This window comes from Syngnathoides biaculeatus, chromosome 18 (genome assembly GCF_019802595.1).
Source record: "Syngnathoides biaculeatus isolate LvHL_M chromosome 18, ASM1980259v1, whole genome shotgun sequence".
Taxonomy (NCBI): Eukaryota; Metazoa; Chordata; class Actinopteri; order Syngnathiformes; family Syngnathidae; genus Syngnathoides; species Syngnathoides biaculeatus.
In genome coordinates, this window is record NC_084657.1 from 66,603 (window position 1) to 87,734 (window position 21,132).

The 21,132-nt window shown below is 49.7% G+C and overlaps 2 protein-coding genes across 5 annotated transcripts; one reads left to right on the forward strand and one right to left on the reverse strand.

Annotated features, from left to right (window-relative positions):
* Positions 1-736: 736 nt before the first annotated feature.
* On the reverse strand, positions 737-17,342 carry LOC133491407 (oligophrenin-1-like). The gene is made up of 24 exons (XM_061802466.1): positions 16,757-17,342; positions 14,550-14,645; positions 13,918-13,979; positions 13,327-13,398; positions 12,211-12,312; positions 12,018-12,128; positions 11,610-11,714; positions 11,397-11,526; positions 11,225-11,325; positions 11,035-11,126; positions 10,307-10,385; positions 9,066-9,099; positions 8,916-8,978; positions 8,489-8,563; positions 7,154-7,238; positions 6,843-6,901; positions 5,788-5,893; positions 5,548-5,707; positions 5,129-5,276; positions 3,945-4,184; positions 3,743-3,881; positions 2,248-2,298; positions 1,696-1,744; positions 737-1,608 (listed from the first exon to the last, which is right to left on the reverse strand). Exons 1-24 carry the CDS (start codon positions 16,908-16,910, stop codon positions 1,597-1,599), a joined length of 2,325 nt encoding a protein of 774 aa, XP_061658450.1. The 5' UTR covers positions 16,911-17,342; the 3' UTR covers positions 737-1,596.
* Positions 17,343-17,995: 653 nt separating this feature from the next.
* Positions 17,996-21,121, forward strand: LOC133491409 (gap junction beta-1 protein-like). 4 transcript variants are annotated; one of them, XM_061802470.1, is made up of 2 exons: positions 17,996-18,618; positions 19,600-21,121. In XM_061802470.1, exons 1-2 carry the CDS (start codon positions 18,588-18,590, stop codon positions 20,334-20,336), a joined length of 768 nt encoding a protein of 255 aa, XP_061658454.1. In that variant the 5' UTR covers positions 17,996-18,587; the 3' UTR covers positions 20,337-21,121. The 4 variants fall into 4 exon arrangements, with proteins under 4 accessions (XP_061658454.1, XP_061658456.1, XP_061658453.1 ...); XM_061802472.1 differs by lacking the exon at positions 17,996-18,618 and adding an exon at positions 18,629-18,827; XM_061802469.1 differs by lacking the exon at positions 17,996-18,618 and adding an exon at positions 18,733-19,508.
* Positions 21,122-21,132: the final 11 nt, after the last annotated feature.

The following is a 21,132-nucleotide window of genomic DNA, read 5'->3' on the forward strand; positions in this document are numbered from 1 at the left end:
CCCCCCGTTCGATCCCGGAACCGCCCGTGTGGAGTTTGCATGTTCTCCCCGTGCCTCTGTGGCTTTTCTCCAGGGTGGGGCGGGGGGCACTCGGGTTTCCTCCCACATCCCCAAAACGTGCAACACTCATCGGACGCTCTAAATTGCCCTAAATTGTGTGATCGCGAGTGTGACTGTTTGTCACCATGTGCGCCGCGATTGGCTGGCGACCGGTTCAGGGTGTACCCCGCCTCCCGCCCTTTGACAGCTGGGATAGGCTCTGGCGCTCCCCTCGACCCTCGTGAGGATAACCGGCAAAGAAAATGGATGGATGGCTTAAAATGAACTTTAAAAATACCACACACTTTTCCTCTGGGTTTTACAATACTAGACTGTAGTTGGCCACATAACCCCCCCCCAAAAAAGTCCCACCTGTCCCAGATCTTATGGAAGCATTAACATCAATTTTGTTGCTTACACAGAACACTTAAAATTCGTGCACGTAATCCATGTCAGACTAACATTTTTATTGTTTACACACAAACGATAACAGGTGGCAGCCCAGAAGATGCCCCCCCCCCGCCCCTCACCACACCCTGCCCCTACCCCGCTTCACTGACAAGCATTGGAATCTATCCTTTTTCCCCTCCAGTGAGCAATGTAAAAAATATAAAATAAAAGAAATTATAAATACATTGGGCAGCACAGGGCAGTGACGCACTGCCCCATCTTTTGATAAACATTTCAAGAAAAGAAATTCAGGTCAACAAGTTTTTTTTTTTTTTGATCCATTTTTACACACCAGCTCAACAACAATTACACGGTGTACAAAATACTGGAGAAAAACAAACTTGTTAGGAGTCAAGCTGTTTGGCGTCACATTGGCGGCTGGCCGCCTATCGACTCTTGGGACAATCTGTTGATGCAAAACTCATCCCAAAAAAAAAAAAAAAAAAAGTGCTAATTTTAACACCTTAGGTGCTTGGTTTTTTTTTTTGGGGGGGGGGGGGATTATTTTGGCAGCTTCTTACTTCCTTTTAACGGTTCCAATAACGTCAAGGAATGTACAAAGTTTCAATCGTTTCAAGATTTGACGCACGTGAAAGCTTCAACATTCAAAATCTGCAACACAAATACGGGCGGGCCAAAAAGTTCTTTTTGAGATTTTTCGCAACTGCAATTGAAAACAAAAGACGGCAAATAAATGCGGTGCTCATCTCACACTTTGTACCAAAATGAGCTGAAAAGGTTTTGGAAGTGCAAACCCGCAACAACAGAACATATTCATACTTTTCATTACAGCTGATTTATGAGCACAAGAACCGCAGAACTGAAAAGGAAGAAACGCGCTCGACCTTGTCGGCGCCGTTCGACTGGGGCAAAAAAAAAAAAAATGAATTTGACAATTTCAAACTAATCCCGTGACGCGGCCAGTACCAAAGGACACGCGAGGTCAATTTTGACAACGGATCGGACAGGAACAGGAAGGAAGAAAAAAAAAAAAAAAAAAAAACTTGGCGCACATTTCAAAGCGACTTTGCGGCCGCGCCGCCTCGAACGCGTCCCGTCGCCCGCCCGCCGGTCTTGGCGCTCGCTGGCACCGACAACTTCGACTGCTCAGCTCGAACTCTGCAGGAGGTGAAAAAAAAAAACAAAAGTCAAGTTTTGAAGAGCAGGAAGCAGCGCCGGCATTTAGCAACGGGAAGAATTCAACACCTCTTTTTTCTCATTTGGCGCCGCCGATGGTGGCTGCAAAGCTGCCGAACTGCAAAAGAGCGGAAACGTTACACGTTGCGGACCGTCAACTTGTGGTTTCGTTCTCATCAACGCGAATGGAAAGAATTAAAAAAGTGGAAAGGCTGAAGGTTGCCTTCTATGGACCGTTTAAGCCTGATAGAAGTCAGTGGTTTTAAAAGTTGACCCACCCCGGAGAAAATTTCAAGCCGGGGGTGTCCAAGTTTGGAAACCAGCGATGTAAGTTTCGCCCTCTCTCTATTATGGAGCCCTCGAGGCTAAGACATATTTCATTTGTATTCCTTTGAAGTTAAACTTCTGCAATTGTATTTTGTGATTGTTATATTATATAATTATATTGTTATACATATTGGTTATATTTTATGTAGCGCTTCTAGGTAATAAGTGCTTATTAACACGGAAGAGCATGTGACATCATGCGGCTTTTTGATTGGCTCTGCTTTCGTGATTTATGTCGTCACGCAACGATGACAAAAGACGGCAATTTTGCTCATTTGAAGGATTTTTACATACCTGCCGACATTTCTTGAGGCACGCTCGAAAAACTTCGCCTTTGAGGCAACGCTGTAGAAAAAAAAAAAAAGATCATGCGTCGGTATAAAGGATGTGTTAGGCCATAGGCCGCCACGTTGAATGATGTCAAAACGTCCGCCGGCCGCCTGGCTGGCTGACTCCAAAAATCCCACTTGACACCACTGGCACGTTTTTGCTGACTCAGCAACTTCCCTTCCCGTAAGCTGTTTTTTTTTTTTTGTTTTTGTTTTTTTGTCAAAGCTTAATTCAAACCTGAAGCCGACTTTCTAGCCATTGTTTTTGACTAAGCTAATGCCTGAAAGAGACTGTAAATAAGTGGATTAAGTTTTATGACTCACTTTGTATATATTTTATAATTACATGTGATTTACAGGACACATTGGAGACTTACAACAAAGACCGACGGAACATTTTACGAGCTCCAGAAGAAGCGGTACAGAAAATTGATGCACGTCCTTTTGAATAACAAAGGAGATGTTTTTCTTCCCACCGCTCAATTATCAGCATATGACCATCTTAAGTCGCCATTGTTCCGCAATGACCGTACCGTCACGCGATTGGGCCGCCCGGACGGGCGCCACGCAGTCTCGGTTCCGCCGAAGGTTCGCGCCCGTGGCGAAGGAAAGCTCGGAATCGAGGAGGAGTTCAAAACGGGGCGCGCTGACATTTTGGGGACTTTTACGTCTTTTTTTTAATTCGTGTATCTCACCCCCCCCCCAAAAAAAAGACTTGCATACACGATATGTTGAATATTTTTCATATCTCGAAGGAATAGCTCAGAGTTTTCACAAAATCCAATTTCAGATTTTCAACCATTTTTCCCTTGAGAGAAAGAAGAAGCGAATGACAATTTTCTGTTTTCTTTCTTGGGTTTTGCTTCATTTCTCCAGATTTGTCAGCCCGCCCCAGCACGAATTTGCGTCAACTTCCTGAGAAAAAAAAAAGGGCGGGGGTGGGGGATTTTCCTTGTCCTTTCAGATTATTGGAAAATACATACGCGCATCCTCTTGGACAAATCCAAAATTTGCCGTGACACATAAACAACCATGCGCCGCCGAAGTTGAACGTGAGCAGCGCACGTGAGGCGAGGCCCCCCCTCGGCAAAATATTTGCGCCTCGGAAGCACGCACCGCGGGTCAAAAGTTCTCAGCGCATGGATCAATCACTGCTTTTGGAACGATTGAATCAAAATAACGACCAAAAAAAAAAAAAGGGGGGGGGGGGGGAGCGCATCTTTGACTCCGTTCGTGTTCAGAATTCAACCCGCCTGCTTTTTGGAAAAAGGGTCACCAGTTTAAAAAAAAAAAAAAAAAAAATGGCGCCCTTGGCAACAGCAAAATTGCGCCGCTGCCGATGTCGTACGCGACGCACGTCAGCCAGCCAGGACGCCTTTTGGGTCTCGACAGCGGTTGGAAAAAGACACAAGCCGACAAATGAATTTGGGAAGCAGGCAGTCAGGCGAGCGGAGTCTCACTAGGATGCAGCGGACGCGTCGCCGCCGCCGCCACTCTGGACCTTGAGAGTCGGCTGCCTGGACGGTGGGTCGGGAGGCCTGACCGGCGGTCTGCAAATGGGCGGCGTCCGGCCCGCCCTGCTCGGTCCGTCGCAGTCTCCTGCCGGGCGCCGGACGCAATCCTTACCGTTTGATCGCTCGAACGACTCGTCGGCCGGCGTACCTTTCAGAGGAGGCCGTCGGCCCCGGAATGACGCCGCTCGGCCGACGGAGGTTCCGCACTCGCCGTCGGGCGAGCGATCCGGCCGTTCCGCCTTGCCGGCGTCGAAGTTGGCCGCCCTGTTCGGCGCCGGCGCTTGCTTGCGAGGGACGAGCGGAGGACAGTTGGAAGATTTGGTCCTCTGCAGGGGGACGGGGCCCGCCGACACGTCGCCGTCCGCCGCCGAGTCGCCGCCGGCTCCATCTGTTGCGCGCCGGTCACATGACAATGCTCAAAAACCTGCCGCCATGTTTGACTTCAAATGGCAAAATTCTAAGTTACGGCACGGGAAGAAAAAAGAAGAAACCAGCTGGGAATTTACCCTAAATTCCGGCCTACGAGCCCCCCCCCCCACACACACGCTTTCCACCCTGCGGTTCCTGCGGCAATGCGGCTAATTTGTGCGGTTTTTTTTTTTCACCCGAGCGGAAAAGGTTAAGAATGAGGCCGGTGGAATGTGTGTACCGAGGAAGTGACTTTTACCGGCACTGTTAGCGCTGCGCTAGCATGTTGCTGCTGTGTTACTGGCGTGTCTCAGTGATATTTACCAGTTCAAGTTTTATTTTAACCGGCACTGTTGGCGTTAGCACTAGCATTAAACTCTTTCTGTGTACGTACCGTCTTTCTTTTTTTTTTTTCCTTCCATTTCTGTTTTCTTTTTTTCCCATTTTGAACGGGTCTTTGTTGATGCTTTTATATTTTTGGGAAAGTTTCCAATTGAATTTTCCCCTCTGTTTGGAAAGGGTACAAATTTAGCAGAATTCTTTTGTGCGCCACTGCCGACCCGGCTAAACGCAAACCAACAGAAACGTCGACCGTCGGCAACTTTAGTCGCCCAGCCGACGGCGGCTCAGCGGAGCGAAGCGTTCCAAAAGCGTCCGGACGAGAGGATGCCGTCCGTCCCGCCCACCTGATGATCGCTTTGGAGGGGGGGAAATGGGAGGTTGCGATGGAGGAGAAAGACCACCTCGACTTGTCGACGTATAAGATAGACGCGCTAACGTGCGCATTTTCTGCTGCTTCGACTGCGTCAACAAAATGACCCCCGCAAGCGCGTTTTCTTGGAGGAACGTGTCCAAACATCCGAAAGTAGCCGCGTGACAAGATAATGATGATGATGATGCGGACGATAGCAGGCTGATAATTACTCTCGGTGTGCCGTCGATGGACGAAAGGCTCGTGACTCATGAGACGAGGCGGCCGCTTGGAGATGGTGATGGGCTGCCGCTTCCTTGGGGCGACGCGCGGCGCAGGGACGGGCGGGGCCTCGCCGTCCTCCGGCTCGCGGCTGAAAATCTGCCGTGGCCACAAGACTCGCAGTGAGGAAGCGTCACGCCGCCGCACGCCGCCGACGGCAACGGCTTTGGAAAAATTCTCTGTGTGACAAGATTTGACCCTGAGCGAGCTTTAATGTTGCAGGTTGACTTACGAGCTGGGCCTTACTGATAGATACTCAAGCGCAGACGGAACCACGAACGCCGCCAGGCATCCAAATGGTTTTTTTGCCATAACACAACGGACGCATCCGAGCAAATGCAAAGGCAGCACTCAGCGGCGCGCTCGTCACCTTTTTGTAGTCCTCGATCAGAATCTCCACGACGATATTTTGGAATTTGATTTCCAGCATGGCGGCCACCGTCTCCTCCTTGGCCCGCATCAGGGTGGGCCCGTAGATGACGGCCATGGTGGACGGCGTCATGAGGTTTTCTCGGCTGCGGCTGCACACGCTGGCGACGCGCACACGCACGCTTTTAGCGGAAAAAGGACGAGCCGGACGGCGGCGTGCGCGGGACCTGGTCGCGCTTACGTCGTCAGGTGCTTAAGGAGCATCTCCAGCATCTCCCGATTTCTCTCGGGTAGTTTGTAGACCAGCGAGTGAATCTCGTTCAGCCGGAAGTCCAGACTGTCCGATTCTGGGGAGGGGAGTGGGGGGATTGTTAATCCAAAAACATCTGAGCCAGACCCGCTAAAGCAAGCGGAACAATTTTTAAAACATCGAACGCGGCGTCCAACTGAGCTGCTACTGAAACCAATTGTGTAAAACTGCAGGGTGTCTGTCTATAAAAGGCAAAAGAAACAACATTACAAGCAATAAAAGCGGGCCGAGTTCATCCGAGGAAGACTCTTTTGAAGTCAACCAAAAGCAGGCCCGGTCTGGAGCATCTCCCAGCGGGACACCCGACCACAATCAAAGACCTCTGCTCCGAAACTCACTTTTACGACGCTGACTAATGCGACTCACATTTCCTTTTTCCAATCGGCTGTCGCGCAGCTGAACGGTGAGCCGACGCCGCGGCCGTACCCACGGATACGCGCCGTCGTATATTTCTCGTGACAAGCGCGCGCTCGAGGGGGGCCTCGCTCGTCGGGCAGACGGCGGCGTCCGCGTCGCGAGCTGACTTTGTCCAGATTTCATTTAGTTTTGCTTCATTTTTCTGTGCGTCCCGTCATGCAGGTGGGCCTCATCGTTTCCTTTGTTTCCTTTTTTAGGTTTGTGGACTTTGGCCTCTCTTTCATCCCGCCACGGTGCATCAATTTCCTGTCCGTTTGTTACTTTGAATCTTGTTATATTTTCGTTATTGTTCACAAAATATTTTGATTATTCCAAATGCCTTGCTTGCTTTTTTTTTTTTTTTTTTTAAATTGACAATACGTTTTGCTCCCCTGCCTCGCTTCCAATTCCGCTTCCGCCGCTTCCCCCGCATTCAGATTTTGCCATTCCGACACCTCGGAAACCTTTCCAACTCGACAGGCGAGCTTAATTAATGATCGCTAAACTCATTTACGCATTCACATTGCAAGTTCAGACAAACGTAAAGGCGGTTCCTCGGCATCAGAGCCGGTGGAAAAACGGCGCCTTACTTGCAGCCAGCATGAGGTCCCGGTGCAGATCGTAGGTCATCAGAGGTTCCGACAGACTTCTGGGAATGTGAAGAGGCGAGAGCGTGATGCAATAACTTGTTTGGCAAAGAGCGAGCCGCACTCCATTGTTCGTCTAAGGCAGCCCAAAAGACACTCGCAGAGAAAGCCAGACCGACATTTGATCGATCGATCGATCGATCGATCGACCGGCTGCGTGTTTCAAGACATTCTTATTGTGTGAAAACATGCACTTACACAACGAGCTGTGCAAATGATGATCGCCATTTGGATGGCTTTCTACCCTCACGCACCTCAGATAAAACTTCATCGCGCTGGTGATGGTTTTGACGTCCCAGTCGCCGGCACGCAGGTCCACGTCCGCCGAGGTGCCGGGATCTGCGAAGCGGAAGCGGAGCCAGGTGTCACACAAGCTAATGAATGATGTGCCGCAGCGGATACGCGACAGCTACGACGCCCTCGGGCGTCAACGACGAGCCGGCAGGTTCTCGGAGCGGGAAAAGCGCAAGTGTGAACAGCCGTGATTAGCGCTTGTAAATTTGGGCCTTTTATGGGCGGGGCCGCACGTGATGAGCTCATCGCCGATCGTCCCAAATTTGGTCACAATCGTCTGAAAGGACACATTGTGGAAAAAATGGTTCCCGAGGTCTCACTGGCCTCCACCCGCGAGGAAAAGAAGCCGCCGTGTGGCTTTCGTGACGGCCCGACGGGCTTCCTGCGGTCACAACAACTTTCATTGGATTGATTTGAAATTTCATTTCAGAAGTCCCAATTTCACTTTTTTGCACATTGCAAATCACAGCAAAGCCGCCCGAAACCAAAAGCGCTCCCCCATCGCCGGTTCGGCGTCCCGATCTCGGTCACCCACCCCTGCGCTCGTGCAGCTTTTCTCCGGGTATTCCGCCTTCCTCTCACCTTTCAAAAAACACCAGCGTTAGCGCTTTAGAAAAGAACACGTCACGGCGGATCTTTTGGACTTGAGGTTTCCCTCGGAAGGACATTCTGAATATCAAACACAATAGTTGCAGAATTTCCTCAATCACAACCAATTCAGAACTTGTTTTGGTATCAGAGGTCGAGGAGATTTTTGTTTTTTTTTCAAACAATTGCGCAATTAAAGACAAAAAAACTTGAGTCGGGAAAAATGTCATTTTAAAGTAAGGTATGAAAAGCTTTGTGTGCGCGTCTCTGCAGCGGGACTCGAACAGATGGCCTAACCTTGCAGGCCAGAACTTGTATAGCAACAATTGTCCACCAACAAACATGCAATCAAGCACTTTTTTTTTTGTTTTTTGGAACATTTTCTTTTGACCGACTCCACCGCGCAGGTCAATATCAACCCATTACTTCCTCCTTTGTTTGTTTGTTTTTTTTTTTTTCTTCCCCTGAGCGATCACCAATTACTTCAGCGCTGAACACTTCGTTATGTTTGCCAGATGCTTGCTCGGAGCGAGAGAGGCAAAAAAAAAAAACAAAACACCAGAGCGTATGAAATTGCACCGCTACACATGCGTCACATCTGCTTCCCCGTTTTTTCGTCGGCCGCACGTTGCCGAGGAAGAGCCCGGACGTGCCCGGGCGGCGCGCCGATCATCGGGTCGCGGGGGTCGGACACGCGCTTTCCTTACCAAAGAAGCCGTTGAGAAGCTTCTGCACTTCCACGTTGCTGCCGACCGTCCGGTACACGCCCTCCTGCGTGAGTCCTGCAAAAGAGGCAGCAGATAGCCTGAAAGGAACCACAAAGTGCTGAGAAAGGCAAACGTGTGCGCTTCCTCCTTGAGGAATGCGACCTTTGCCCCCCCCATCTGAAAACACGTGATTTACTGCTCCGTCTTCAGAACCGGTGCATCTGCCGGACGCCTTCCTGTGGCGACTTTCTGACTTCCTGGCACATCTCTTCACTTTTTACATCATTTACCACCACAAGGAACCAAATGAAAACGGCCGCAGGCCCGAGTGGGACACGGGTTAAATTCTTTTGGCAAGGAACCCGGTATTGAGTTTGACCCCCGATGCCGAGTGAAGTTGGACTACATAACACGTGAGGCTTCTCACCTTTTTCTTCGACATAGTTGATGCACATGCGCACAAACTTGAAGCCCATTTCGTTGAGTTCCACTGTTGAAAAAAACAACAACAACAACCTGAAACAAGCAGTTTTGTCGCGCGTGTCCTTTTGCGTTGTGTAAAGACGAGCTTGCTTACTTTCTGCTTGCTTGTGAATCGGGGAGTGATAGATCTGAAATGGGGGGAGGGGGGGTTAAGTCAAAACATTCCGACAGAATTTTGAAATAGACCTTTCACATTCTCATCTGATCACGTCGTTACTTTTTTCATACATATTGTCAATACAGGAGCAGAAAGGAAAACTAATTGCTCGTAGTTGCGCTAAACTGCCATCTCGCTCGGGATTGGACTCGAAACCTTCAGCACATTAAAGCGTCACCATGTGACGTTTTGGACACGTGAGTGAAGTTCGAGGAAATGATCAGTCTGATCAATCACCAAAAACATTTTCTGTGCAGGGATGGGAGACAATAATTACAATTTGACCTCATCAATCATTCAAGATCAGTGTTGACAATAATCTGCATTTCTATCTTTTCATTTTTTTCCCCCTTCAAAGCCATTTAGAACATTCAGGGAGAATAATTGCATTTTGAAGAACTCATCTGCAAGAAAAATCATCAAAAACAACAACGTGCAAGCGCTACTATTTGGACTCAGTGGCCGCTGGTTATTTAGATTATTTTCAGTATTATTAATAGCTAAGCAAGCAACGAATCATTTTTCACAATTACCTTGGGCAAACAATAAAAAAAAGAAAAAAGAAAAACGCGCGCTGTCATTGGATTCTTCTGCAGAAATATTCGAAGTGCATCACGAGCGAATATCTGCTTGAATCTTTCACGAGGAGGAGGGTGCCCAAAAACTTCTCCTTTTCCATCTCACGACAACAACCTTTCTGCCACGACACTGCCCGCCGTTTTCATATTCCAATTCAGGAATTCAACTCTCCCTTAAGAGACATAAACAGCCGCGTTGTGGAACTTTCTCTGCGTTTTAAAGAAAATGGAGATTCTTGAACACCTGAACGCGTCTTTCAGAATTGAAATTGTGCCAGCGATCAGCAAAAAACAACTAACGTTTTCCGACGTCTGCAGAAGCAACAATCAGCCCCAAAAAATTACCGGCAAAACAAATTGCCTCATGGGTGCAATTTGGCCTCATCTCATCAATGAGTTCTGGTTGTTTTTCTTACTTTCAAAAAGATTTTAGCCTGCAACCCAACGTGAAAAACAGCGACAGCGTGTGACTTGAAGGACTCGCCGGACAAGGTACTGCCGTGAGTCTAAAAAGATGCGCCACCATTTTGTGGGCCGGACGACGCTCGCAGAAAATCCTTCTAAGCGCGACGACCCAAAATGAAAGAAAAGCGGACTCACCGGATCTTTTCCGTCCATGGCCTCCATCCACAACTTCCTGTCCCCCTCCGAAAGCGCTTGGAACGTGACGGGCGCGTTCCTATGGAAACACAAACAAACGCCGGCGACGGTCGCATTTTTGCATTTCCGTTTGAAGGCCGGCGCGCATTTTTTTTTTCTCGATCGAATTTGACATTCACTCGGAGCCGAGATGCAAACCAAATGTGCTTTTTTTCCGTTCTGCCGCAGAAACAACAAGAATGAGAAAAGAAAACGTTAACTCTAGCGTGTGCGTTTCTTTCGGCATGTCCCTTTCGGGGTCGCCAAAGCGTATCATCTCAGATGAACGCGCACATATGTTTGGCACAATTTTTACGCCGGATGCCCTTCCTGACGCGACCCTTCTCAGGGAGTGGAGACCCCAGTGGCAATTTTGTTTTATTATCAATTGTACTAATCAGCCAACTGTTGACATGTATGTATTTATATAGGGGGAGAGCGAGAGCCAAAGCCTTCTTTTGATTTTTCGATATCAAAAAAATGGCTTTAAAATCAACACAATAGCACCCGCCGAGCGGGGCCGGGGTGAATTTATCTGCAGAGGCGGTGCTGCCACCTTCAGACTGCTCGTCGCCAGCTCAGCCGGCATTCGCTCGTTGGAAGCGAAACGCAAGCGCGCGCGTCCACGACGCCTTCTGTCACGAGGAGCGTCGCGAAGGCTCGGGCCACGGTTTACGGCGGGCGCTCACCTCTCGGTGACCTCCACGTCGAAACAAAAGCGCTTGTCTATGGAGTCGGTCCGGCGGCGGACGCAGGACTTCAGGGTCAGCTGCGTGGGCCCCTGAAGGAAGGGAAGGAAGCAGAGCCGCAATCCGCTCAAGCGCTTGACTTCTTTGTCTTTTGGGTCAAATGTTGAGTGAGGATGCCCGACGGCGGCACCTGCTTGGTGGTGGGTTTCTGTTCGCAGGGAACCATCAGCAGCAGCCTGCCTTCTGTGTGATACTTGCAGTAATACTTGACCCACGTCACCCCCAGGGCCCCTGTCGGCACGCGAGCAGACAAAATCCTCACAACGGGCAGGAGAGCGGCAGGGGAGGCGGCGGCGGCGTACATTTCTCCTGGCAGTAGAGGTAGCCCTCCGTGGGCAGCCAGCTGGGCCGTTTGCTGATCTGGGACGAGGCCTTCATCCGCTTCATCAGGTCCTCCATCTCCTCACGGGTGCTCTCGTAGTGATTCCTCGTCTGCGGCGCCGCGAGATTCCCATTGAGGCCCGATTGACCTTCTCGAGCGCCCCGAATTCGGTTTCGCGTCGTCGGTCGCTTACGTTCTGCAGGCTGAGCTGCAGTTCCTGCTTGTAGGGCATGAAGTCCTGCGTCATCTCCACCGTGAGATTGTTCAGGGTCAAAATGCTGTGGAGAAACGCCAACACCTGCGCCAACACAAAACAATCCAGCGGACACGTCTCACTTACGCCGGAACTACTTCTATCCCCCCCAACTACATATTTTCCACACAATATGAGTAAAAGAGCTTCCGCTTCCGCTTCCGCTCTAATCTGTTTGAGTTCTTTCCAAAAGCCTTCTTCCACCCCAAGTCCCCGATGGAACTTTCTGTTCCCAAAAAGTCGGAAAATTTAGTTGACAAAAAAAAAAATGTACTCATCTTATTTCATCTCATAGGATTGAGGAGATCATTTCGTGTACTTGGTTTCAGGTGTGTGAGGAGGACTTACGGGTTCCACCACGTCAAACTTCTTCCTGTCTTGGACCTGATGGATCTGGTAGACGTACTCCACCGAGGACTCGTAGAAGTTGACCCGCTCTTTACACAAGACCTCGTCGGCCTGCGCGATGGCAAACGACAGGGGGGGGGGGGGTGTCAATGAAAACCGTCGCGTGCCCCCCGGCCCCCAAAAGGTCACCGACCTCTTGCAGCTGGCTCTCCTTCTTCTTGGCAGAAAGATTCAGGTGCTTGTCCAGCTGCGAGTAATATTTCTCGGCCTCCTTCTCGAATTTCTTCCTCTTTTCCTGCCGAGCGCGACATGAGAACACGTCACATGATAAAAGAAGCTTCTGGAAAGCGCAGCAATGTGGGGGGGGGGGGACTCATGGGTTTAGATGTTTGTGTTCTTGCCACCATTTTTAGTGAGTGGAGTGGGAAAAAAAATTAACTTGAATGGTTACAAGGAAAGGAAAGAACATTTGGGACAGACGTAACGCTGCAAATGTGTCAAACCCGCAACGAAAGACAGTACACACAAAGAGTTTAACGCTAGAGCGGCGCTAATGCTAGTGTGGGGCTGACGGGGCCGATTAAAAAATAAATAAATAAATTACCGGTAAAAATCCTTGAGACACGGCAGTAACACAGCAGCAACACGCTAGCGCAGTGCTAACATGGCCGGTAAAAGTCACTTCCTCGGCACATATATTCCGGTCTCACTCTTAAATTTTCCGCTCGAATGACCCAACCCCCCCCCCTCCCTCCCTGCGGCCGTTACAAAAAAATGCACAAACTAGCCACATCGCCGCACAAGCCGCAGGGTTGAAAGTGCGTGAAAAAAGCCGCGGCTCGTAGGCCGGAAATGACCTTCTGCCGCTGCTTTTATTCACAACAAAATGGAAGCCTTCCGAAGCCTGCCCCGGCAAAACCTTTTTTGGAATGAGTGACTCGCCAAAATTGATAAATCATAATAATAACAACAACAACAGCTTTCTGAAGAGCTGACGTCCGAAATTGCGACACATCTCATTTACACCTGAGAAAAGTGTAACAATGGAATCAGAAGAGAGGAAAAAAACAAATATTAATGAAAGGTGACGTGACAGGATGTGCCGTTTGCTTAGAAGGGAGGTGTCCACGTCCTCAGGCAAAAGTTGAAGTAAAAAAAAAACAAAACAAAATCTACATTTAAAGAGCCGGGTAACGCGTTCCTCTTTGCACAATTTGCGTGAGTATTATTTTTGCTGTTGCGGCACACGACTTCCTAAAGCGTCAACAATGAGGAAGTCGCCCTCGGCAAAGCGTCGGCCAAAACTCACTTTGGTTAATCCGATTTGCTCCTTTCTGAACGTCTCCAGAGGCCTGATGAGCAGATCGGACGCATTCTGAACCTGCCGCAAAAGGAAACAAACACAAACAAAGTTTTGGCAATATGATTTGAAAATGGTTCTGTTGTTTTTGTTTTATTCCCCTAAAAGTGAGACCTTGCTTTCAACATTGGTCTTCAAAATGAGGGAAGGGGGCTACAAAATGAACACTTTTCATGATCAAGTGACACCCGAGTGCTGTTCAAGTTTTTCCTGGATTCCCGCGGAATAAATAATGTTTGCAGGCGGGCCGTGGGGATGAAAATTTTACCTCCAAATAAGGAAGGGGGGGGCTGCAAAAAATATTCAGCACATTAAAATGATCATCAGTCGTCAGACGGGGGCAGCTTCCAGTTGTTGGAAGGAGTCATAAAAATAGGGACACGCACAAAGATTCCAAAAAAAAAAAAAAACATTCAGAAGCCGACGGCACTTTCGGCTGTGAGCAAAGAGGAAACGAGGCGCGAGGAAAAAGATAAAAATGTTCCCGCTTCGTCAAAATTTGGAAGCGGCGTCGACGTGTGGAGGAAGTCGATGACCCACCAGCATCATCCTGTCGTGCTCGGCTTCCTGCAAGAGGCCCGCAAACTCCTGGAACGACTGAGCTGAGGACGAAAAGGTCACAGGGCACTCAGAAATTGCACGTCCCACCCCCAAAAAATAAATAAATCATAAATTCTAATTCAGCCGCTCGTTCGCTCCCTGACTCAAAACAGGAGACGGCAAGAAAAATGGGACATCAGCCGCAGCAAAAACATTTGCACACGTACAAGTTCAACCATCACGAGGCTCTCAAAATGCGTATTCGTTGATCTTAGATCAAACTAAATTTCACGAGATGATTCACATACTGCGCCGCTAACAATGTCCAGCCATCCATTTTCTTAGCCGCTTATCCTCACAGTGCTTGCAAGGGAGGGGCAATTTAGAGGGTCCAATTAATGTGGCATGTTTTTTTTTTTTGGCGGGGTGTCAGAGGAAAGCGGAGTGCCCGGAGAAAAGCCACGCAGGCACCGGTGGGAGAACATGCAAACTACACACAGGCGGGGCTGGGATCGAACTTGCGTCCTCAGAACTGTGAGGTCAACGCCACCGTGCCGCCCCTGTAACAATGTAATGGAGGAATTTTTTTATTTTTTTTTTTTTTTGACATTTGCCGGTATTGAGCAACATACCAATGTTAATTTCGTCGTCCGTCAGGGAGTCACCAATGAAGTCGAACTGGAAGACGCTCAGCGTCTGGGAGAACTTTTGCACGGCCACCGAATAACCTGCAAAAGAAAATTCAAATCAAACGCGCAACGTCTCCCCTGCTCTTACGGGGGTCGTGACCCCAGATGGGCCGCGCGCCGCACGCCGGCCAAATGCGGGCAGATCCGGTCCATATAGAAAGTCTACACACCCCTACTCACCTACCAGGACAACAACAACCATTCAGCACGCGGGCAATTTACGGAACCTTTTAAAAAAAAATAAAATTCCGCCGAGCGTGACTGAGAAACGTGCAAAAACGGATGACATCATGTAATTGCGCTTCCAGGCAATCGTTTACGAGACTTGTTGCGGGACTCGAGTGACAGGTGGAGTTCGTCTGCATTGCAATCCAAAATTGCGTTTTGTCTTTGTCTCGGTCGGGGAAGCGGAATCTCACTCCTGTCACGTAATCAATCAATCAAATGCTCACAGGAACCGACCTGCAAATTCACATAATACACGACGACAAACATCGTCATCATCGCGCATTATGTCACACACTTTCAACCATTTTGCTGTGAGTCCTGCTGGAGGGTTGTAAAGTCAGCAGTTCCCAGTCCACGGTCAACATCGGCGGTGCCACGTCTGGCTTCCGTCACCCCAAAAAAACCCGCACTTGTTCAAATCGACAACGAAAGACGTTTTGGCCTCGGAAGTCGGCGACATATTTCAAATCAGCTCGCCAAATCTGCTTAACAGTTTGTGCGCACGCTCGGCTAAATTCTGTTTTCACAATTCTGGCGCAACCACGGACAACACGGGCGGCTCGAGGACGGTCGTCGGCGCTAACGCAAACATTAGCATTGCTGCGTGCGGCAAGACGACATTCCGTTTATGGCCCGAAATGGGCCAACCGCGGCGACAATGGCACCGCTTGTTTGCCAGCCGGGATGCAGAGTGGCGACTCGCCGGCGTGCCAGACGCAAATGCAGCCGGGAACGGCAGACTTGCCCGGACTTGACCCACTCCTGCAGGGTGGCAAAGCATCATGCGTGCTGTCGGACTTGGGACCCGTTTACCGAGAACTTCAACCATTTATACAGGGTTCACACTCACTCCGACCAAAAAAAAAAAAATATCAAAGGGCTTTTTCAGGGGCATTCTTAGGGGCCGCCACGAAAACTTTAGGGCCATCGTGGCAAATCAAGAATAAGGAAAAAAAGACTCACCCAATGGTGCCATCAACCATTATTGGTTCATCAAAGACGCCGATTTTTTGGATGTCGACGAACGCAGCTCCCAAACTCTTTACTTTCAACCCGAGCATCTTGAAAAATGCACTTATTGGATCGGTCAAAGAACTACGCTACGAAGACCAAAACAAACAATGGAATATCGACGACAAGATGGCGACGAGTTGTGAACACAGGGTGACTTCAGTTGACAATTTCCGGCTGTTTTGGACGCCAGACGGATCTGTTTTTTTTTTTTTTTTTTTAAGGGAGAATGTTGGCGGTAGAGGTACTCCCTTTGATTTTGTTTAATTTAAGACGTTTTTAAGGGCTTGACCCTTTTTTGGTGAATTTTAAGGACTTTTAGGGGCCCCTAAATGGACCCTCAGAAATGTAGGTTTTTTTTAGGGACTTTTAGGGCCGTGTATGAACCCTGTTATAAGACTCCACTTAAAAACTTGCCTGAAGTTTCCTATTCTACAATCTGGATTTGGTATAGTTTCCTGTCCCCCACGGGCCGGACGAGATCCCCTGATGGGTCTTCTCTGGCTCACGGCCCATACATTTGACATTCCACGACTAGGCAAACGAGATTGACGTGGCGGCACGTCCAGGCTGAAATTCGTGCGGCAAAATATGTGGAACATCTCCATAAAATCGTGGAGGAGGCCAGGAGAAGATTTAGAGTTGAAGAGCGATCAAAATCGGAAGTGTCCACGTTTTTGTTTTTTTTTAAATTTTGCTTGGCCCGACGACTTGCCCCCCTCATCTCGAGCCACGAAACTTGCCAAACACTCGCTGGAGTCAAGTTGCAAAAGTTCCCAACCGGCCCGAAGGCGTTTGGTTCATGCACCCCATGCTCCCCATCCTCCCACCTCCCCATCTCTTCATCTCTTTTTCTGGGCTGGTCTGGGCTGGGCTCGCTCACTCACTCACTCACTCACTCACTCACTCACCCTTGATGGCGTTGATGACACTGTTGCCGTCTTTGATGAGCTCCTTGAGGAATTTGCTGGTCCTGTCCAGCTCCAGCTCGTAGCACTTGAGCGTCTCCCTGAAGTCGGGGCTGTCCGAGTAGCAGTCGCTGAACTCCAGCGGAGGATGTCCCATCTCGCCGCAAGCTAGCAAACGAACACGGGGGAAGTGATTCAAAGCTGCCGCGTGGTGTCTGTCGGCCAGCGAGTCGTGCTAGTCTCTTTGTCGCTTGCTGGGTTTTGCGCGCAGATCTCAGCTGGCGAAGTCTTCTTGTGGCGCAGCCCGAGCGGCCATGTTGTTGCCCGTGTTAGCTTCGCCCACAACAGCCCCCGAGCAGAGGACGACAAAAAAGGCCGAGCCGAGTGAGCGGGGGACCAGGCGGTCTCGCGTCTGCGTCCGCTGTCGGCCCCTTTTTCCTTTTCGCGGCGGTTGCGAACTCGCAACTCCACTTTGGCAACTGAGTGGCGGAGTCGCTATCGGCTGAGCGGCTACTTCTTTATTCGGCCGCGTCCCATTCCCAAACGTGGCGTCTTTTTCCCGGGTCTCATTTGGCATCCCGCTGGCCTTCTTCTTCCTTGAGCCCTTCGCCGTCACCGACACTTCCAAACGTAAAAAGTGGCATCCTCACGGCGATGTGATATTTTTGATCTTTGGCCCAATACTAGTGCAAGTCGGCTGCGTCGACGCCAAATGGAACGCGACCAAGAAGGAGCGATGGGGAAAAAATTACCGGAAGGTTGTCGAAGGGGGGCGCTGGCGAGTCAACGGAGATTTGCGCTTTTGTCGCCAACAAAATTCAAATTTTCGCCTGATAAATTTGTTCCCTTGTTTTGTCTGATTTCGTCTTTTCATAAGGAGGAATAGGGATTTTTTTTTTGTAACTATCGAGATTGCTCAGTGATTTTGAGGCTTTTTGACTTCAAAGCGGGTTCATTTAAGGGAACTGTTCATTTATTGACATGTTTGTGGGGTTATTTGTTTAAATTTGCATAACTTTATAAGAGATGCATCTGAGGCTTTTTGCTTTTGTTTGCACCAGATATTTTTCAGTTATTCGGACATTTTGCCAAACTGTACTGGCTTTTTAAAGCAATTTATTTATTGAAATTGTCATTGAATTTTATAAGACGTGCTTCTACACATTTTTTTTTTTTTTTTTTAGAAAGTAAGATAAACATGATAGCGTGTTGCAAATCTGACAAACCGTTTAATAAACATGCTGACTGCTAATGGCCTCTAAAATCACTCAATAGTTTCGGGTCCTGAGTACTGGAAAGAAATGCTTACGGAGTAGAAACCCAATAGAGTTCTGAGATCGACGACTCGGGTGAAATAGTGGAGTGTCGAGTCCAAAGCAAAGCATTTGGCCATTTATTATGCTGCGCACAACCTGAGTACGACGTTGCTGACAGGGGTGACGTCGCCCCCAAGTGGGAACCTTTTCAAGTCCACGTTGAAAACGCTTCTGCCGGCAAGCAAACAACAACAGCAACAAAGTTCCCAAAAGCTTACAAGAACAGCCCGAGCGTCTGCCGTTTTAAATGGTGGCAGGTTTGCTTGACATGAGTTTGGATGCGATCGGCTATTTTCGAACACATCCCAAATAAAAGAGTGTGTGCACACTTGTGCAACCACATTACGGCAGCTGTTGGTTTTTTTATTTCACCTTTTGGAGGTGTTCAGGTTAAAGGTCACAATACTTGTGGGAAAAGTTTGAAAATGATTGCTCTCAATTTGGTTTTTATGACATCACAAAAGACCCGCTGGCATTTCCACGGGGGTGTGTAGACTTTTTATCGCCACCGAAGCAAGATGCAGGGAAATATTGAGAGCTGGCAGCGAAGTACGTACGAAAAAAAAAAACAAGAGAGCAAAGCGCTCGGCGGTCACAAGTTGATGCGGCTCGGTCGCACTCGGCGTCCGGAACCGAGTCCGGCGGACGGCCGTCCCCCGCGCGCATTCCTCGACCGGGCCCAAAGGGAAACAATTCAAGTGGATTGTGTGGCCGTTTGTTGGGCCGGGCTAAGTGGCGCGATTGTGTGCTATCGGCGGGTGAGCGTGAGCCCATTAGCATTGCAAATCGGCACCGCTCTCCGTTCTGATCCCTGGCAAAAGAGCACCGGACGTGTTTTTATACGCGATTGTTTTCCAATGCGTCCGTTTTGGCGCATCACTCCAGGCCCCCTCGCGTGATGTCGCACTTTTGCGGCGCCCTCGTAGGCGGACGCTGGCGTCACGTGACACGCGGTGCCAGGTCCAGAGGGGGGCACCGGGGGGCCCCTCGTCTCTCTCCGTGTCAGTCCGCTTGTCATCGCCGCCTCGTATGCCGCTCACGCCTCCCGCTGAGCCCGGTAACAACGCTCATGTTTATTTTTCCGGATCTCGATGATGATTTTGTTTCGATTAAGTGTTTCATTTTTTAATTTTAAAGCCGATATGTGGACAGTTCTTCGAGGAGGGCGCGAGAAACTCGACCGCTCAAGTGTTGTCAGTTGTCGCTTGGGGACGAACGCTTCAAAGCGAAGACATTTTCAGTTCATGTAGCTTTGACCTCGTCAATTTCATCCATTTTCTTCTTTTTTGTGTACATCATAGATAGATGCATAGATCAAGATAGAGCCTGGATCTTCTTTCTATGCCAGCAACTTATATCGACGGGCAGAAAAATGAAATGTTCCGCCATCCGCACGGTACCAGAAACAGGCTGGAGTCGTGCGAACGAATCAGCTTTCGGTCTGAAAGGGGGAGCCCAAATCCGCGTCGGGAGTCGAACATTGTGAGGCTCGGGGAAGGCCCAAATCTTTCCTGTGTTTGTGTCTTCCAGACCCGGAGCAAAAGATGAGCTGGGCCTCGTTCTACGCGCTCATCAGCGGCGTCAACAGACACTCGACGGGAATCGGTCGCGTTTGGATCTCCCTGCTGTTCATTTTGCGCATCCTGGTGCTGGCGGTGGCGGCCGAGAGCGCCTGGGGCGACGAGAAGTCGGCCTTCGCTTGCAACACCCAGCAGCCGGGCTGCGACAGCGTGTGCTACGACCACTTCTTCCCGGTCTCTCACGTCCGCCTGTGGGCCCTGCAGCTCGTCCTGGTCTCCGCTCCCGCCCTGCTCGTCGCCACGCACGTGGCCCACCGGCGCCGCGCCGCCCGCCGCCTCTGCGAGCTGTCGGGCAAGAGCAACCCCAAGGACCCGGAGCAGATTCGGCGCCAGAAGACGGAAATCACCGGTGCCCTCTGGTGGACGTACGTCATTAGCCTGTTGTTGCGGGTGGCGCTGGAGGTGACCTTCCTGTACGTCTTCTACGCGATCTACCCCGGATTCAAGATGATCCGCCTGGTCAAGTGCGACTCGTACCCGTGCCCCAACACGGTGGACTGCTTCGTGTCCCGGCCCACCGAGAAAACCGTCTTCACCGTCTTCATGCTGGCCGCCTCGGGCGTCTGCGTGCTGCTCAACGTGGCCGAAGTCGTCTTCTTGGTGGCCAAGGCCCGCGGCGGGCACGGGGCCGACGCCACCGCCGGGGCTTGGCTCCAGCACAAGCTCGTCGTGGGCAAATGGAGCTAACGCTGCAGCTAACGGGCAAGTGAATATTTCATACGCACCAAAGCGGTGGGTCGGCTCAGCGGCTTCACGAGGCCTATTGTGGAGGGGGTCGGGTGGGAGTCCTCCCCTTCCACTATCATTTTGTTGTCAATCTTTGGCGCATTCAGTCCCCCGAAACAATTTTGTAGGTAATAAAAAAAAATATTGGCGATTCACCCCACCCCAGCCCCCCTTTGTCAAGATTTGGGTGGGGGGGGGATTTAAAAAAAAAAGAAAAATACCCCGACCCCATAAATCGTGGCCCCCCCCCACTATACTACGCCGACAATGCACGTGTGCATTCTTAAATCAGCCTTGGGAAACGTTTTCAACTGAAGGCCCAAATTCATAAAAGAAAAGTCCAAACAAGCACACATAAATCCAAGGATGAATTAAAAATCTCCGCTCAAAACGTTACAGATTGTTCAATTGAATTGAGTTTTGCCTCTTAGTTCTTGTGCGTTGCATTGCTCGTTTTGTGTGTCGTTCGGTACACGAGGTGGATTTTGTTCCGAGGGTGAAATGAACCGCAAGACAGCCGCCAAGTGGACCAGGACGTTTTTTACGTTTTTACGAGCGACGCGCTTGGGATCATTTTGACCGCTGCAGATGGTGACGCCATCGGGTCATCGTTAAAAAGTCGCCTCAGCCCTGTTCAAATGCTCAAGATAAATCATTTCAAAATCCACCATCAATGTATACATTGATTTTGTTGTCATTGTTCAGCTTTCCAGCAGAACCCTCAATTAAATCAATCTTTATCCTCACGAGTGTTGCC

Coding starts and splice junctions, on each gene's coding strand:
- LOC133491407 (XM_061802466.1), bottom strand. CDS start 16,910: ATGGGACATCCTCCGCTGGAGTTCAGCGACTGCTACTCGGACAGCCCC. Junction 13,980..14,549: donor GGACGACGAAATTAACATTG/GTATGTTGCTCA, acceptor TTTCGTCCTCAG/CTCAGTCGTTCCAGGAGTTT. Junction 5,708..5,787: donor CTCCTTAAGCACCTGACGAC/GTAAGCGCGACC, acceptor GCGCGTCGCCAG/CGTGTGCAGCCGCAGCCGAG.
- LOC133491409 (XM_061802469.1), top strand. CDS start 19,442: ATGAAATGTTCCGCCATCCGCACGGTACCAGAAACAGGCTGGAGTCGT. Junction 19,509..19,599: donor TGCGAACGAATCAGCTTTCG/GTCTGAAAGGGG, acceptor TGTGTCTTCCAG/ACCCGGAGCAAAAGATGAGC.